The sequence below is a fragment of the Myotis nattereri genome (genome assembly GCF_964212035.1).
Source record: "Myotis nattereri genome assembly, chromosome: 18".
Taxonomy (NCBI): Eukaryota; Metazoa; Chordata; class Mammalia; order Chiroptera; family Vespertilionidae; genus Myotis; species Myotis nattereri.
In genome coordinates, this window is record NC_138093.1 from 11,074,034 (window position 1) to 11,093,045 (window position 19,012).

The following is a 19,012-nucleotide window of genomic DNA, read 5'->3' on the forward strand; positions in this document are numbered from 1 at the left end:
AGTCTATGCTTATACAATAATTCAAATGTGTAAGACTCATGCTAGCCCATTCTGAAATTCAGCTCTTAGTGGGGATGTGAAATCTTACTATAAGGTGCTGCTGCTAAAACATTTAGGAACATGTATATATTGGTGTGTGTATATATACGTATGTGTGTGTGTGTGTGTGTATAATTATTATTAAAGTTTTGGAGGAAATAGAGGAAGATTGAAAATATTTGCCTGAAGGGAGGAAAATGCTGTCCAGAATATTAAGAATAACAGCCATCTGAACTTCACAGAAAGTATCATGAGAGCCTTTCGTTCCCTTCCTAATTTAAAATGCATTAAAACTGTAAAACTGTTTTAAAAAAAAAAATAAAAGAAAAGAAAGTGTCACGAGAGTGTCCGTGATTAGAACTGATCAGATATTTGGCTGTCCTTTTCAACCAGAAGATGGATTTGAACCAGATTACCACATCCATGGTTTAGTTTTGAAGAGAGGGGGTTTGGGGGAAGCCAATTATTTGTCTCTTTGTTCAAAGGCCTTTTTTGTATTGTAGATCCCTGAAAAGCTGGTAGAGAAGCCAGCCTTTCACATCCATTAAGGTTAGCCCTGAAACTGTTGAATTTGATCTCTTCCATTTGCCATCTGGATACAGTAGAGAAAAAGCTATTCTGCATTGGGTTGCTGGACACCATCCAGAAAATAATATGTCAGGGGCATCAAAGGCTTGAGGCACTTGGTCCAGTCTGTCTAATGATCACAGGCAGAGTCTGCTCTCCAGTTTTGCAGTATATATGTATATATATCCCAGTAAAATAGATCACAAGGATTACTGCCAACTTGTCAAAGTTAGGATTCTTCCATCATAGACTTCAAAAAAGGACCAGGTTTTAATTGGGCAAGGCTTGCTGTCCAAAGCTGAGGAAGCTCCATCTCATTCCAGTCTACCTCTTTCTTATGGGGAGAACTTAATGTAAGGAGGATTTTAATTCCTAGATGGTTTCATCCCACACCCAAATGCCAAATTTAAAGTCTCCTTAAAATTGACCTCATTTAAAACTGTATTCCTTATCCTCTGGATAAGTGGGCCCAGTATCTGGCCAGCTAATGACCAGGCTGGCAGCTTTCCAGGAATCTGACAACCACGTCTCATTATTCACACCAACTGGAGCCAATTGTGGCTGATTTTTTTCTTCTTTTTCTTCTGTTATTTTAAAATGTGGATAGGAAGCAAAAGCAAGCAATGGCATGTCGTTTGGTCTCCTCTGGGATCGGGGAGGAGCCTTGCATAATGAGACCTGTAATACCAGGGAGCATCTGGCTGTGTTTTAAGGTAGCTGGAGGCCATCTAACTCTAAGCCCTGATAAAGCAGGCTTTGGCTGGGGTGTTTGCAGGATGTACTGAGGGATGAATTTATAGCTTCTACAGTAGGTAAAATTGTAGGACCGTTGCCATTTTATCTCTTGCACAGAGATGGGATGGCAGGAAGAGTTGCCAAGCCCTACCCATGACCACAACTTTTCCCGGTGGACAGGAATGGGCCCCAAGCTGCACCCTGAATACTAAGGAAACTCCCAGATCTCTCCTGCTGACCTAGGAAGCTGGAAAAGCCCCCGCTGGCTGCTGGCCAGCTCACTGAAGGGAGTGTTGTGGACACCAGCACTCTGATTTTGCACTTTTTTCAGTGTATCCAGTAGAGCCAAAGTCATTTCTCACTCTGCTCCAAACTGGTGTCATTCAGAGACTTTACTCTCAAAATCTCCCTGTCCTTCTCTTCTCTCTTCAGATATCTTGGTATTGGGGAAAAACAAGTAGTTCTCCTAGATTAAGAAAACCAACCAAGCCCTGCTTGGTGTGACTTGGTGGTTGGAGCATCGGCCTGTGCCCTGAAGGGTTGCGGGTTCAATCCCCGGCCCCGGGTCGGGGCGTGTGCAGGAGGCAACCAATGGATGTGTCTTTTTCACATCGATGTTTCTCTCTCTCACACCCTCCCTCCCTTCCACTCTCTCTAAAAATTAATGAAAAAAATATCCTCGGGTGAGAATTAACAAAACAAACAAACAAAAAAAACAAAATCTCCAAACATAAATTAAGCAAAGCAATGTTGGTGATTCTTAGCAGCATTATCCCTGCTAAGCTTTGTGCACATACAGCAGGTCCTTGAATAATGCCATTTTGCTCCACATCATTCCGTTATAACATTGATGAGATACCCTAGGAACTTAATTCTTGCTTATGTCAGTTAGCCTATGGTAAAATTAGTTTTGTTTTATGTCATTTCACTTCAAGTCGCAGAACCTATTGACAACTTCAAGTGAGGACTTACGGTACATGTAACCTTTTTTAAAAAGATTTTTAAAATTGATTTTCAGAGAGAAAGGAAGGGAGAGGGAGAGAAACATCAGTGTGAGAGCAAAACATTGATGGGCTGCCTCCTGTATGCCCCTTCATCTGAATGTTCCAGTAACTTTGACATAGTTCAGATCTTTCTATTTAAAATGGAATGGCTAGCATGGTGTGTTTGAGAGGCTTGGGAACCTGTATCAGATATGAAAACTGAACATCAAGATCCCAGATTGAATAGCATGTGCCTTTAGTTCAGTAAAAGCCTTTGAAGGGAAAGAAGGACAAGGATAGACATGTTTGAAAAGCAAAGGAAAAAGACTTATTTTCTATGAGAATAAAAAGGAACCTGGTGATGAAACTCTCATTCATTTAGTAATTATATACGGAGCAACCGTGGCCTGCAGAGGACATTCCTTAAGATGAGGCTAGTCAAATGTGACTTGTTCACTGGGAAAATGTATGCATTATCCTTCATAAAATACAGCATGGTCTTGTTATGATTTTAAATCAGTGAACTAATGTTCCAAATGGATTATTTCCTAACAAAGGGAAGTTAAAATGATCCAGATACTGAAACGTACATTTCTCCTCAACTTACCAGTCAACATTAGGAGTTTGCCGTTGCTTCATTACCGGGGGCACCAGTAGGACCAAAGCCTTTTTCTCCACGTTGCTTTTGGTTTTAGGAACCGTCACAGTGGAAGCCTTGGCCCCTTGAACCGTAGCAGCAGCAGGTAAGTGAAGGAGGAACTAGATTTCAAAATATTTTGTTTTAAGAGGTTATTTGTCGTGTTGAAGCCATCACCCGACATCTGATGTTGATTGTGAGATTCTTATTTTACCCTTCTTAAAGATTCAGATTAAAAAAACGTTAACCCATTTCCGCTAGGTTTTCCCATAAACCCCATTTCTTAACTCAGAACATCCTGGTCCTGCAGCGAGCGCTCTGCTGTGTTTCTGCCCCTGCTGGACCAGGGTTGCGCCTGGTCCCCAGTGGGGTGCATGCGATGCTTGTCCTCCCGAAAAGAGGAAATGACCCTGTATTGTAGGTTAGACACACTCTCCCCAAGGGCAGAGCTGAATTGATACTATGAGCTCCTCTGTACTTGTGAATGCCTCTTTAACAGCATATTATTAAAATAGAATGTCAGGAAATCATCACATAAAATTCACTCTGAACCTTAAGGTAAGATTGCTTGCATTCTACAGAGAGTTGAGCCATTTTTAAAGGGTTCGTAAAAATATTTTTCAGGACATTTTATTCCAAGAGCATTTTAGTATAGATTCAACTAAAGTTACAATACATTAAGAATTGGGAAAAGTGTTCTGAGTGTTGTAGATATTGATGACTAAAAAATAAGTAGCATTTGCACGGGTAACCTGAGAAGGGATCATTTGAAAATACCCTGCTAGTCTCAGTAAATGTCCTTTCTTATTCTCCTCTCTCCTGGGGCTGCTGAGTGTCAAGGAACTTAAGCCTGATTCCCAGTTCCTGCATTCTCTAAGTCACATACAGTTAGTATTCATTTCTACTTCCTTCATCTATGTATATTGAACCTTCACCTTGTTGATATTAGGAATAAAAACATGGTTCTTACCCGTGAAGATTTCACTGGCTGCTGATGGTGGTAGTCTTGTAGGGAAAGTGAATTACAGAACAGCCCCGTGCTATAAAGGAGGGAGAACAAAGCATTGTAGGTCTTGGAGGAAGACCTCACAAACGTGGTATCATCTAAACTGGTTCGTAAGGGATGATTGACATTTGTCAAGTGGAGAAAGGCAAGTAGGCAGAGAGAATTGAATGTACAAAGGGCTGGAGCTGAAAAAGAGCACAGTTCTTCAGGGGACTAAGATGGGTATATAGCTAATTCATGGAGTGTGGTGGTGGAAGAAAAAGGCTGAAAAGGTAGACTTGGGCCTTATTAACTCAGCAGTGCTGGTGGGGTGGGAACCAGCAAAAAAGGTAAGATTGTCAGGAACATGGGAGAACTTGTAAAATACTTGTTACATAAATCATCTGAAAGGGCATTGGGCTATTTTCTTCTGCAACAGTGCTTTAAAAAAATTCTCATCAAGATGGAAAATAAAGAAAGTCACTCACTCTTTTTGTTATTTGGTGGCTCAGATTCGAGCATTTGCTATCACTTTCTCAATAACTATGATTATTTGATAGTAATATCAAAATAAAAATCAATGTTATTTTTTACAAAAATGTCAAAGAGTTACTGCTTTTGACAACCAGTGGTGTCATTTGTGGTACCAAGTATTTTATGATTAATAATTGTTCAATAATAAGTAGATGAAAAATAATGCACTTTCAACCATCAGATTGAAATTGTTGAAAATGAGAGCAGTGTTCTATTATTTTAATTATTTTCTAAATTACTTTACCTACTTAATTATTTTACTAATTATTTTACCTATTAGAACACTAATTATTTTACCTACTGAAATTTATTCATAGAAGAGAATTATGTACAACGTAAACATTTCCAATTGGAGAGGGAGTGGTCTGAAAAACTTGGAAGTAAATTGCATTTAAATCATTATAGTTTGAGTGTGAATGCTGATTTCATGGTGAAGCTGTTGAAAAATTATCATTTTTCACTCCAAGCATATTTATAAAAATAGAATATACCCATATAAAACATATAATATATAAAAACAAAATCAGAGTTGAAAGCTAATTGGAAAACAGCATTAACCTCAAGGGGGACATGATAAATACTCATTGGCGAATAAAGGCAATCTTTTGGAGTTATTGAGAATCAAACTAAAATATACAAGAAAATCATTATTTTTGGTTTATACATTCACAACTTTATTAGTACAGGAATGCACAAATTCCAAATGAAATCATTGGGATTAGAGGAATGAAACTATAATGCTACATTACCTTCCTGGTAAAGTAATTCTTCAGCTTGAACAATACATGATGAGGCAACTTAATACCAGAATGAGAAGAGAGTCACCAATTTGTGTAAACAATCAGGAAAGGGAAGGCTCTTGTAAATAAAGAAATATTCTCGAATTTTAGTAGGTACAATGAGACAACTGACGGGAGACTGTCAGGTTATTTTATATACTCAGACATACACATACATGTACACACAGAGTGAGTACAAATCAGAATTGTGATGTCACCACTAAATAGGAGTAGAAAATTGAAAGTGATGGTGAAGTTTTACAGTAAGAGCTTAACACTCGACTGTGGGAAATTCTAAGGTTTATTGGTAAGTGTGAGGAATTGAAAATTCTAAAATGCCTCCAATACTGATACTTCTTTGACAACACAGTCTCTGCATCTACAAACGTACACTTTCCGAACTTGTGTAAGAGCCCAGAGGTGCGACACGCAGGAAGCTACGTGGCGTGTCAAAATGTGTTGGACTCTTTGTTCCTGACATTGTGGCCTATCATCGAGAGTTCCCAGAGATTATTCCGATGATCTTTCCAATGTAAAAAGGGACATAAATTCATGATCAGCTGATGCTCTTTCCAAATGTGAATTTTTCTTGTTTTCTCCTTAAGTTTATTTATTTCATACAAAGCATCATAAGAATCCTTCCTAAGGAGCTTTAAAAAAAATCATAGACGTGATTAGACTTATTTTTGATATGGTATTAAGTTTGAAGAGCTGCTGGTGGGACCTCCAAATGGGTATGCCCAATAGATACTTGATAGTAAGTACCAGAAATAATATTTGGTGTTAAGATTCATCTTTTCTCAAAGAGAAATTACTGTTTTAATGTAGATATTATGTAGCTACGGTAGAGCATGAAAAATGGATGATATTATCTCCCAGCTCAAAACACCAAGCGTGTTGTTAGAAGGAAATCTTCGTGCAAGTGTCCTCTCCGGCCCTCTTTACAGTAAGTTGAGTAGGTGAATAACTGCCTTACCTGGAAGCAGATAGAGGAGGGGAATTCGTTCATTATGTGATTTGTACCCACCCGATCGTAAGTGAATCTACTTCCTTACAAGCTCCCCTCCCACCCTCACCCGTAGCTCGGCGCATTCCTCCAAATATACCCCCGCCTCGCTCAAGCCACGGGGTACTCCAGTTCAAGCCCGGCTGTTTATGGGAACTGCTTTTGTGGAAATCATTAAAGAAAGAAAGGCCTGTGAATTCCCTGGCCGGAGCGCCGCCTGCTTTCTGTGTCATTTCAGTCTCATTAATCAGCGCGGCAGCAAGGTAGACACTGCGCTGTGTGTTTCACTGTCCCCAGCACAGCAGCGCCCGCGACTCTGCCCCCAGGCCGGCGCGTCGGGGAGAAGGAGAGAGGGAAACCATCAATCTTCCCGGTTGCACATGTCAGCGGTGAGTCCTTCCCCCTTCCGCTGGCTGCCTCTCTCACCACCTGTGTTTAGAATTAGCACGGAAGCTGCTGCCCAGATGAATAAGAACCACTGTCGCTGTCACCTGCGCCGGTGCCGACCACCACTTCTGAGTGCAAACAAGACCTGTACAGGGCAGCTGTCTTTGTTGTGAGGAGAGAGGGGGGGAGGGGGAGAGAGACAGACAGACAGACAGACAGACACACGTCTCCTTAGAAGTTCATTATAATGTAAAATTAAAGCAGATTTGAGGTCATACTTTCTAGAAGGGTAGCATCATTTATTGGACCAGAGTGGGTGAAAGCAAACAATTTCTTGAATGCTTTGCTTATATCCTCCTAGCCTCCCTCTGCAGTATAGGCAGCTGAAGCTGACCTATGTAGGTTCAAGCCCTAACTCCACTATTTCCTTTGCTGTGCAAAAACTTTTTAGTTTGACGTAGTCCCAATTGTTTATTTTTTTCTTTTGTTTCTAACGAAGTGGAGACAGACTCGTGGATACAGAGAACAGACTCACAGCTGTCAGAGGGCGGGTGGGGGTGGGGGGGTGGGAGGGGGCGGGCTAGGTGAGAAGGATGAAGGGATTAAGTGAAGAAAAAAAAGAAAGACGCATGGACACAGACAGACAACAGTATGGTGATTGCTAGAGAGAAAGGGTGTGGGGGGGAGGGGGTAGAAGAAGGTAAGGAGGGATAAATGGTGATGGAAGGAGACTTGTCTTGTGGTGATAAACCACAATACAATATACGGATGATGTGTGGTAGAATTGTATACCTGAAACCTATATAATTTTATTAACCAATGCCACCCCAATAAATTCAATTTATACATATATACATTTTTTTTTATATATATATGAGACACTTAAATTTTTTACCTTCATAAATGATCAGCTAACTATGGATTGTTCACTGCATGCCAGGCACCAAGCACTTCACACTGATAATCTCATTCTAGTCCCCCAGCCACTCTGTGAGGTGGGTATAACTACTATCTCCGTGTTATGGATGCTCACAGCCATATAAGTAATAGAGACAGAACTTCAACGCAGGCAACCTGGAGCTAGTGCTTGCTTCTTAACCAATGGTTAATAACCACACAGATTATCCTTATCATATTTTACTGCTTGCCTTTGCCATTTTTGTAACTTAGTCTAAAGTTGAGTTAATCTGAGCTGACAGAGGGTCTGAACTGATCTGAATGTTGAAAACAATCCTGGGGATTGTATCCGGCTACAGGTTGGATGATGAGAAAGGAACCATGGGTTGCTGGAAAATGAGACTTCTTTCTCCTAGTAGTGGTCAAGACAGCCAAGAGAGTCATATATTCTCTCTCTCTCTCTCTCTCTCTCTTCTCCCTCTCTCTCTCTCTCTCTCTCTCTCTCTCTCTCTCTCTCTCATCTTTATGCCATGAAAATAACTTTAGAAATTTTTCCTCCTCTGGACTGTGAGTACCTTGTAAGAAATTCTCCTCGGAGGTTCAGAACACTGGCGATAGTCATGGCGTTATTTCACATGTTGTGTATAAGACTTTTTGGCATCTCAGCTTCACTTAGCCAAGACCTCCTGTTGTTAGTCCAAGTTTTGGTCATGTGATTGAGTTAACGTGAGACTCACAGCTGCTGGAGTGTTGAATTCATACTCTCTGATAGGGATCAGAGGGCTTTAGAGAGTTTGCCAGGCAGGGAAATGGGTACAAAAGAGAATTTTTTTGCAGAGATAAGTTTGTTTTCTATCCATTACAATTCTGATGTTGAAACTTTCTTAGTGGGATTATTTTCTTGGTGAAGTTCGGGCTATATAGGCTCCCTGAATCTCTGAGCCATAAGTTATGGAACCGGACATTGCCAAGTACATTTACCTAACAGTGGAAGGTGGTGTGCTTACCTGTCACAGGTGCCTTTTCTCCCCAGCCTAGAGGCTCTACCAGCCGTGGGCAAACTACGGCCTGCGGGCCGGATCCGGCCCATTTGAAATGAATAAAACTAAAAAAAAAAAAAAAAAAAGACCGTACCTTTTTATGTAATGATGTTTACTTTGAATTTATATTAGTTCACACAAACACTCCATCCATGCTTTTGTTCCGACCCTCCGGTCCAGTTTAAGAACCCATTGTGGCCCTCCAGTCAAAAAGTTTGCCCACCCCTGCTCTAAGCACACCTTCAAACCTGCTGACGGGCTTGGCTGCTGAATGGGACAGCAGAACTGCCTGAAGCCAAGCAGGCCTCTGACCACGTGTTAATACATAACTGTCTCAGGGATTGTGTTGCCTTGAAATGTAAATTATAAGTGGATTTACTTTTCACATTTTTACAGTCTTTTTATTTTATTTGTGTGTGTTTCTTAGCAGATTGGCAGCTGCGGAGAATAATTGTGTACTAGTTGGCTTAGAGCAGTGTTTTTTCCATCTTGGCTGCACATTAGAATCACCTGGGGAGCTTTTAAAAATCCCGGTGCTCACGCCAAATCCCAGACTGATTGAATCAGAATCTCTGAGGAAGGGGCCCAGGCATCGGTATTTTTTAAAGCTCCCAGCTGATCACTGTGCAGCCAAGACAGAACTGTTGGCTAAGAAGATGTCTCCCCTTGTTCATTTCTGGAGCTTTCATCTGGACCTCATTTTACGTAGTTGAAGGGAATTTGAAGCATTGACATTGGTGCCCCTAAATCCCTCTCTAACGGGAGTTTGTATTAGAATGACCCAAGGGCTTGTTCAAGCCCAGGTTGCCTAACGCTTCTCATTTCTTCTTCTGGATTAAGCTCACACTTAGAATTTCTGCTTTGGTAGATCTGGGTGAGGACAAAGAAATTGGGTTGTTTTTTTTTTGGTTTTTTTTTTTAATGTTTCATTGATTTCATAGAGGAAGGGAGAGGAAGAGAGAAATAGAGACATCAATGATGAGAGAGAATCATTGACCAGCTGCCTCCTGCACACCCCACACTGGGGATTAAGCCCACAACCTGGGCATGTGCCCTGACCAGGAATCGAATGGTGAACTCCTGGTTCATAGGTCGACACTCAACCACTGAGTGACACTGGCCGGGCTTCATTTCTAGCAAGTTCCCTGATCTGGTGCTGCTGCTGGTACAGGCGACCTACTGAAGGGTCCAGTGCCTGCCTTCCGCCTTCCTTCTGCTCTTGCATGCGGCCAGGGCAGCTGCCCCCAGGGCCATCCTCACAGTACCAGTGTTAGGAAAGCTAATGGATGCTTGGGGAAGCTTTGGCATGTTGTCCCACTTGTAGTGATCATACAGTCTAATTTTTGAAGTCTATTCCATATGAAAATGCAACCTTGTCTTCATATCAGATTGCTCCCCTTAAGCCCTTTCGACTTCACAGTCAGAGCCACCACTGGGTGGGTTTCTGGTGTCCCAAATCGAACTTGGAGTTCATCTTCCCACAGAAACAATTTTATGAATGGTGTTTAGGTAGAGCTGAAATGGGATATTAAAACCATTCTCCAGGAATACTGTGGGCTCAGCGAGGCTTCCATGGGCTGCCTTCCAGGAGCTTAACCACCATTTAAAGAGTTGAGTCTGTGAGTTTCAGAAAACCAATTTTCAAACAAGCTCTTAGAACATAGCTTGTTAAGAACTGCCTATAACTGGAACATTTGGTCCATTTTGTTTACCGTTATTTTGCCCTTTACATTTGGAGCCAAAGTGGGGGGAAAAGATTTGTCATTCATTCTGCTAACATTTATTAGGTGCTCACAATGTACCTGGCACTGCTATGTTCTGGGGATGTAAAGATGAGAGAGACAGTCCTGGCCTAGAGGAGCTCGTATTCTAGGTGGGAAAATATTTACTAAGCAAATAAGACAATATTTACCAAGTTACCAGTGCGATATGTGCAGTAATGAGGAGCTGGTGAAGGAGGGGTCTGTTCTGCTTGGGGAAAGAGAGGGAGGGAGGCTAGGGATCCCTGGGAGAGGGAGAGGGAGGGAGGAGGAAGGGAGGGAGCGAAGGGTCCTTGGAAAAGGGGGGGAATCTCTGGGAGAGGGAGAGGGAGGGGAAGGAGGGAGGGGAGGAGAGAGTGAGAGCTCTGGAGATCGGAATTCTGGTCCCAGCTGCTGTGTGCCCTTGGCCTTTTGGTAAACCTCTCTGTGGCACACTTTCCCCTTCTGAGAAGTGTGTGGGTGGAGGGGAGGTGTTGGTGGGAGTGAGGGTTCCTCAAGGCCAGGCCAAGCCAACCTTGAAGTCAGGAAATTCTATCTGGGTGCAGCCCCGCATGAAGGAAGGAGACAGACTGGATGGGAGCTCGGGTCCAGACCTTGCCTGTCCTTCCCTGGGAAGTGGAGCCAGTGATTCCTATTCATCGCCTGAGATGAGGTCTGAGCAAGTGCCAGGGAAGTTCTGATAGTGGACGTGCCCCCAAGAAGGGAAAGACTTGTGTGAAAGCATTCCATCAGCTGATGGAAGGATAGCACAGGCACCCAGGAAAAAGGTGCCCAGCTCTTAATATTTGGAAGTGGCTTAAAAAGTCTCTAGGAAACTTTTAAAACTCAAGTTTATGCCGAACCGGTTTGGCTCAGTGGATAGAGCATTGGCCTGCGGACTCAGGGTCCCAGGTTCGATTCTGGTCAAGGGCATGTACCCTGGTTGCGGGCACATACCCAGTGGGGGGCGTGCAGGAGGCAGCTGATCGATGCTTCTCTCTCATCGATGTTTCTAACTCTCTATCCCTCTCCCTTCTTCTCTGTAAAAAATCAATAAAATATATAAAAGAAATAAAATAAAACTCAAGTTTATTCCTTTAAAATTCTTTCACTCGCCTAACAATAGGTACCAAGTGCTTATCACCTAGGCCTATGGTTGACAAACCGCAGCTCACGAGCCACATGCGGCTCTTTGGCCCCTTGAGTGGGGCTCTTCCACAAAATACCACATGCAGGTGTGCACGTACAGTGCGATTGAAACTTCGTGGCCCATGTGCAGAAGTCAGTATTTTGTGGAAGAGCCACACTCAAGGGGCCAAAGAGCCACATGTGGCTCGAGAGCCGCAGTTTGCTGACCACTGACCTAGGCCCTTAAGAAAATCACAGTCTAGCCCTGCCAGTTTGGCTCAGTGGATAGAGCGTCGGCCTGCAGACTGAAGGGGAGGTGTTGGTTTGATTCCGGTCAAGGGCTGTACCTTGGTTGCAGGCACAGCCTCAGTAGGGAGTGTACAGGAGCAGCTGATCCATGTTTCTAACTCTCTGTCCCTCTCCCTCTCCCTTCCTCTCTGTAAAAAATCAATAAAATATATTTTTTAAAAAAGAAAATCACAGTCTTTAAAAAAAGATAAGTTCCCCCCTTTTTAAAAAACAATCTTTCCTTCCGTTTTAATTGTTGACCTACAAATTATTTCTTCTTCGGGGGCCATATATGACCTGCTTTCTCTTATACCGAATTAATATTTACTATATTGATTCCCAGATCTGAGCATCTGGTTTCATTTCTAAGCAGAAACAAACCCATTTTTTCTCGGTGCTGAGTCAGCACTTTCTCTGCAGACCCTGGGCTCCTGTACTTTCTGGAAGAAAGAGCTGACTGCGGCAGAACAATGCTAAGCCACAGCCAAAGAAAGCTTCAAAGACGCAGCACCTGGGTCCTCCCGGTTGAAGTGCTGTTTTGCTACACAGGGTCGCCTCTATTTCAGCTCTTAAATCACTAATTGGTAGTACACACATTTTAAAGAGTTTTGAGGAGATATTCGAGGAGCCTAGGATTGAAATAGTTGGGTGACATAAAGGATAGAATTGAGAATGCTAACAGAGAGCTAAGCAATGAGAGTGTTAAGCTGTATACTTTATTTACACACAGAATAACTAGACTTACAGAAAGAGACTTTCATCCCAATTCATTGATACTATTATTGTTGATTACTTAAAAAATATTTTTTGATTGATTTCAGAGAGAGGAAGAAGAGGGAGAGAGAGAAACATCAATGATGAGAGAGAATCACCTATTGGCTGCCTCCTGCATGCCCTCTTACTGGGGATCAAGCTGGCAACCCAGGCGTGTGCCCTGACCAGGAATTGAACCGTGACCTCCTGGTTCATAGGCTGACACTCAACCACTAAGCCACACTGGCCAGGCTGATTACTCCTTTATCACAATCTGTGATAACATGCCATTCATAGGACCAGGTGGACATAGTAGTTGTTCAGCCAAGTTTTTGGTTTACCTTTGACTGGGGTTGAGACAGGTGTGATGAACAATTGGCGTTGCAGCTGGATGGAAGCAGGATTCTGTAATGAGTCTTGAAATCTTTTGTTGATGTCTGGTTCCCACCGTCATTGAGTTTCAAAGCTAGTAGGCAGCCTCCTTTTAATGTATTTTATTCACTAGCGATTAAAGACAGAAGCTCTATTTAGTTAATTACAAAAACTATCTTTTCCCATAATTAGCAGCTTGGGATTTTTCAATTGTAGTTGGGTGCAGTAGTTAAAATTAAGATAATTATGATTTTTACATATGCACTGTACCTTCAGACAGGAGGAGTTTTAGCTACATCTGCCGGATTGATCAGTATGCTCTCCCTTTGATTCGCACACCCACCCTCTCTTCTGGAACAGTTCAAATCCCAGGGCTGCAGCTGCCCATTGGGAGTCCTGGTCCTGTCACAAAATGAGCCATTCACTGTCCTGGTTGGAAGTGGCATTTGTTAAGGAAATACACCTGAAATAAAAATGAAGCCCTGTTTTGTGAAAATGCTCCTTTTTTACCCCCGTACTCTGTGATGGGATTGCAGGTTGATGCTCCAGGCTTCCCATGAGTGAATGAATGCCTATGGCTAGTCCTAAAGCTGTTTTCTTTGTGGTTTGCCTCCCGTCCACTGGGAAGCCCAGGCTTCCCCCACCTCCCCCAACTCCAGTGCTTTTGAACACAGAACCCCCATCCTCCCCCCCATCCGAACTCCACATTCCAGCCCTGTGATTTCATGGTACCAGGCGTATCTCCCCCACCATGCTGCGGGGCTGCCTGCTGACTCTTGCCCAGGAACAGACGCGAACATAAACTCACCGCAGAAGAGCAGGATGCTCTCTGTATATTTTTAAGACCAAAAATCCAGTTCTCATTTCCAGGCTGTATTTGCTTAATGGCTGCTTGAACATTGAACGAAACATTTCTTGATAACATCATTCCCTTTGCGTGGACACAGAAAATCACAGAAACTAGAGAGTGAAAAAGATGAATTAGATCCTGTTCGGGCCGTTCCCACTGGTCACAATTCCTTTTCCCCTCTGTCTGTCCTCTGGTGCTTTCTCTTCTAGTTTCCTCAAGATTTAGTTTCTCCATTTCTCCTGGGGAATAATTCCTTAGTTTGACCTTGGAGGGATTGATGTGGAAATATTCCTACTCTTTTTTTTTTTCCAGATTGATATTCCTAGTCGTCATAACTCTTTACATTAACATAAAGAGTCTCTCTTCATCCTAGGTCAAGTATTTCTGGATGGTATTTTTTTTCTCTCTTCTATTTATTAAATTCAGAGCTTGTTTTTCTGCTTTGCTTTCTCCCTTCATCAATCAGTCCCTAACGCCCATTAATCATTTTTACCTCACTGAAAGCTCCCTTTGCTTACTCCCATATCAGGAACCCAGGGCTGGTTAAGGTCTCAAGGTATTGGAGGAAGCCTCAGTGATAGGTGCTTATTCTATGCTAACTCCTCTCTCCCTCCAGGACCCCTCCCCCCTTTCTTTCTCTCTCCCTCCCTCTTTCTCTCCTGCTCCCTGAGTCTCAGTTCTCAACTACAAATGGTTTCAAAATTATGATTTGGGGAGTTAGTCATTTGCAGGCCTGGTGTGTGTGTGTATGTGTGTGTGTGTGTGTGTGTGTGTGTGTGTGGTTTTCATTGGTAAGGTATATCTGTTTGCAGTTACTTCGAAAGGTATATTTCATATCCTCAGAGTCAAAAATCTTTTAGGTCTCCTGAGTGCTTAGATCAAGTGCAACTTTGGACCTATAACATGGCATTCTACTTTAGGGCTGTCATCTCAGGAGCAGAGAGAAAAGTGAGCGGCTAGGGGAAAACAGACCATATTTGTAGTGTTTGGAATTCCTGGGGATGGGAAAGGCAAATGTAAATAGCCTTGGCACTCACATATCTCAAGTAGATTAGCTCTTAGGAGCTAGTGTCAGGTATAAAGATAAGGACTTTTTGATGTTACTTTTTTAAAAGTTCAGCTCTGTTGAGGTATAGTTGATAAATGAAGTTGTAAGATATTTAAAGTGAGCATGGAGATAATATAATTGTGAAAGGATTCCCCCCCATATAGTTGAGTAACATCCATCATCTCACATATTTATGTTATTTGTTTGTTTTTTGTGGGTTTGCTTTTGTTGTTGTTTTGGTAAGAACATTTAACTTCTGGTCTCTTAGCCAATTGCAATTACGCACCACAATGTTATCAACTACAGCCACAGGGTTTTGCCTTAAACACTCATATGCTAAGTGTTTCCTGTATTGGAGGGCCCACTGTATAAAGATGTTGGTTCTCCTCAAAGCAACCTATAGACTCAATGTAATTTGATCAAAAACCCCAACAATTATTTTTTTCTCTTAGAATTAGACAAGATGATTCTAAAATTATCTTCAGTCATAAGTATAAAGGGCCAACGATGGGTAACTTCTTTTGAAGAAATAAAAAACCAAGTATGATTTATCAAAGTAAAAAGAAGCTGAAGCACAAAAAAGTTAAGTAACTTTATCAAGAGGTAATATTAGAAAGAGAGTGTAGGTTTCCAAATTTCTAGCCCAAGATCCTGCACATTTAATTATATTAATTATATAACTAACTACATTTAATATGTATATATTTAATTATATAATATTGCTGATATTACATCAGCAATTATTGTTAGAGAAAACTGAATTAAGTAAATAGTAGCCTTAATCCCTAATCTATGGCCTTCATTGCCTTTACTTCAAAATGAATGAAATCACATGAAAAACCCATGAAGTCCCTTTACTTTCCAATGAAATTTGATTCTACGCCTGAAGTCTTTCTCACTGGATCCACAGTCATCTTTTCTTTCTGTGAACTCCCGCCTATACCCCACTATTTATCTTTCCAAACTGATCAAGGTCATGTGGACACATTGTACTCTTACTAGTATCTTTTCATAAACATATCTTCTCTCCCCAATTAGATTGCATTCTCTTAGGGAATGCAAACCTTTTCGCATGTGTCTTTGTAAGTTTTTGAGTCCAAAAAACCCCATGTTTTATTTCTTTTTTAAAATATATTTTTATTGATTTCAGAGAGCAAGGGAGAGGGAGAAAGAAATGGAAACATCAGTGATGAGAGAGAATCATTGAGCTGCCTCTGGCACGCCGCCCCACACTGGGGATCAAGGCTGAAACCCGGGCATGTGCCCTGACGGGGAATCGAACCATGACCTCCTGATTCATAGTTCGATGCTCCACCACTGAGATACGCCTGCTGGGCAAACCCCACATTTCAAATATAATTTTCTGTCCCTAATAGCACCTAACGCTGTGCTTTGCACAGAGTAGGCACAAAGCAAACGCATAAGAATGATGACTGTCAGATTGCAGTTTAAAAAAATAAGCCTAGCCATTGTAGCTGCGGTAACCTGGATATAGGATTCGTGGACTCTACCCCAGAAGCAAATATGTCTGTTTTCCTCTGTTCCAGAAAGATGCTGTGAGGCGAGTATTCTCTGGCATTCAGCCCACAGGAACCCCCCACCTAGGCAATTACCTGGGGGCCATTGAGAGCTGGGTGAGCTTGCAGAACGAGCCCGGCTCCGTGCTGTACAGCATCGTTGACCTGCACTCCATCACTGTCCCCCAAGACCCAGCGGTCCTGCGCCAGAGCATCTTGGACATGACTGCGGCTCTCCTGGCCTGTGGCATAAACCCAGAGAAGAGCATCCTTTTCCAACAATCTCAGGTCAGCTTCTCAGATGGGAACCCAGAACACTTTTATTTTCAGATTCTTTAAGGAAATTTTTTAATGGGTTTACCTAGCTCCAGTTTTTAGAAAATTGGTCAGGGGTGATTTCATGCAATGTGTTTCATTTATATGTTTTTCTTGTGTTCATATCATTAAGTAGCACTATAATGCAGTAGTAGTTTTTCAACTTTCCCCTACTATACATGGTAAGTGTAAAGTGCTTCATAAACCAAAAGTTGCATCTTATTAGTACTTCTGACCCTGGAATTGTTTTCTGTACTGGGTTGCATTCAAACTGATGACTTCATACTGTTACCTAATTTCCTGGGGATGAAGGATAGAATTTAGCGACCAGTGGCTTACGTAACTCCAATGTTGCTTTATTGGGCATTGCATTTAGAAGGCCTATTGGATAAGTCCCATTGTTCATTCTTTGTATAATAGCTTTTGAAAAGATTTGAGAGAAGTAGCTGGGAAATTGAAAGGCAGTGTCCAATGACTTGAGTCCAAGCCAAGAAAGGCTTCAGAATGGAGCCAAAATATAGACTCATATCTTCATTGCGGATGAAGCCGTTTACTCTTGGACAGGCAGATAGCCTGGCCTAGAGCACGGTCCTTAAGTGATTCCCTAGCAAAAAAATATGAAGATGTTAAATGGATCATGGCCTCATTACACATCTGCTTTAACCTTATGGCACAGCCCCAGCCAAGGAGTGATACGTTTGGTGGCTATAAACCACCACCCCACATAGTAGCTCATCACCACGTTAATAGTATGAATGGAAACTGTGCTTGCCTCATGCCCATGGCGTGCCTAGGAAGGAGTGCCTAGACATCGTTCCTTTAGCATGGCCACAACGTTTCATTTATTCGTGGGGGAGGATGATAAGTTACTCCTCATGGTTTATCCTGAAACTGAAGGCTTTTGCTTCTTAGAGCCATTCTCATGCAGAAGTATAATAAAATAAGCTAGTCTCCCTTTAGCAGCTATTATTTTTAAACACTTGACCTCATGTTTGCAGTGTTCTGGAAGGTGAAAACATCATCATCATTGTTCATATTTTATGTCTTGCAATATACAAATCAACAATTAACAGCTGTTTTCATCAACCTGTGGAGTGTCCAATAGTTGGGGATTGGAAAGAAAATACTCATAGCATTTTTAGATCTAGGAGAAAATATTGAAATGAATCTTTATTAGACAGCTAACCTTTTTAAAATTTATGAAGCCTTTTCATGAATATGCTCTCCCTTTTCATCCTCAAAATAGCATATAAGTCAGGCATTACTGTTCTTTCACAGATGAATACATTAAGGTATTAAAAGAGTAAATAAATTAGAAAATACACTTAAATCCATCTCTGAGGGGTTCCTCATACTTAGTAAAATGCTTACCAAATGTATCTTCTTAATTAGCTACCTGAGGCCATACAGCTAGTAGGTGGCAAATCTAGGACTTTTGTTCTCCTCAAGGTACCACTTCTGGAAAATACACTCATGGGAGAGAACCTTTTTCTGCCTCCACCAGCCCTTTGCCTCAGGAGCTGATGGCACGGGCAGTGGAGAGCTAGACTGACCTCAAGGCCATCATTATTTCTTGCCTGGACAATTAAATTACCCTTTTACTCCTGTGTCAGTCTCAGAAATGGATAGTCCATTTCCCAAACTGTCGCATGGTCATCTTTCTACTTAAAATGCATCGGCACCTCCCTTCCACCCTTGGGGTGAAACTCTAAACTCAGTTTAAGGAGAGCCCTTAGAATGTGGTCCCAAGAACACCAGGCCAGTATTTCTTCCACTCCACCACTTTCAATTATCAGATTTTTTGTGTTCCTTCAGGCGATCTGATTAACTTTCACTAATAACTGTAAAGCAGAAACTGGAGTCTTTTCTCTGGTTTTATTTTTAGAAAACTTGATACATCAGTTCTTATAAAACATAACTTAGAGATCAGTTGTTTACATTCTAACAAGGATTTTGTTGGTTCCTTTATGTTGGTAATTTCACAGTGCATTTAATTGATCGTTAAATATGTCACAGAGAAAATGGAATTTAGAAAACAATTGTACTTAAAGTGTTGGGATCCAATGCCAGTTAAAATTAGTTATACCTGATGAACAAAAATAGAACCAGAGACATAGAAGCATCGAACAGACTGTCCAACCTATGAGGGAAGGCAGGGAGTAAGGGGGTAAGAGATCACCAAAGGACTTGTATGCATGCAAATGAGCAAAAACCAATGGACACAGACAGTAGGGGGTGAGGGCATGTGCTGGGGCGTAGGAGCTGCTGGGGAGAGGTCAATGGGGGAAAATGGAGACTCATGTAATACTTCAAACAATAAAGAATTTAAATTTAAAAAAATTAGTTATACCTGTATTCTTTACCTACCCCCCCCCCACACACACACACAGTTATTTACAAGTAAAATTAAGAA

At 41.8% G+C, this 19,012-nt stretch overlaps 1 protein-coding gene across 1 annotated transcript in view; it reads left to right on the plus strand.

Annotated features, from left to right (window-relative positions):
- WARS2 (tryptophanyl tRNA synthetase 2, mitochondrial) overlaps nt 1-19,012 on the plus strand; it is a 64,491-nt gene that overhangs the window by 14,988 nt on the left and 30,491 nt on the right. The window contains exon 2 of the mRNA XM_081111780.1: nt 16,315-16,572. Coding sequence (XP_080967906.1) covers nt 16,315-16,572 — 258 coding nt within the window. The remainder of the gene's footprint in view (nt 1-16,314; nt 16,573-19,012) is intronic.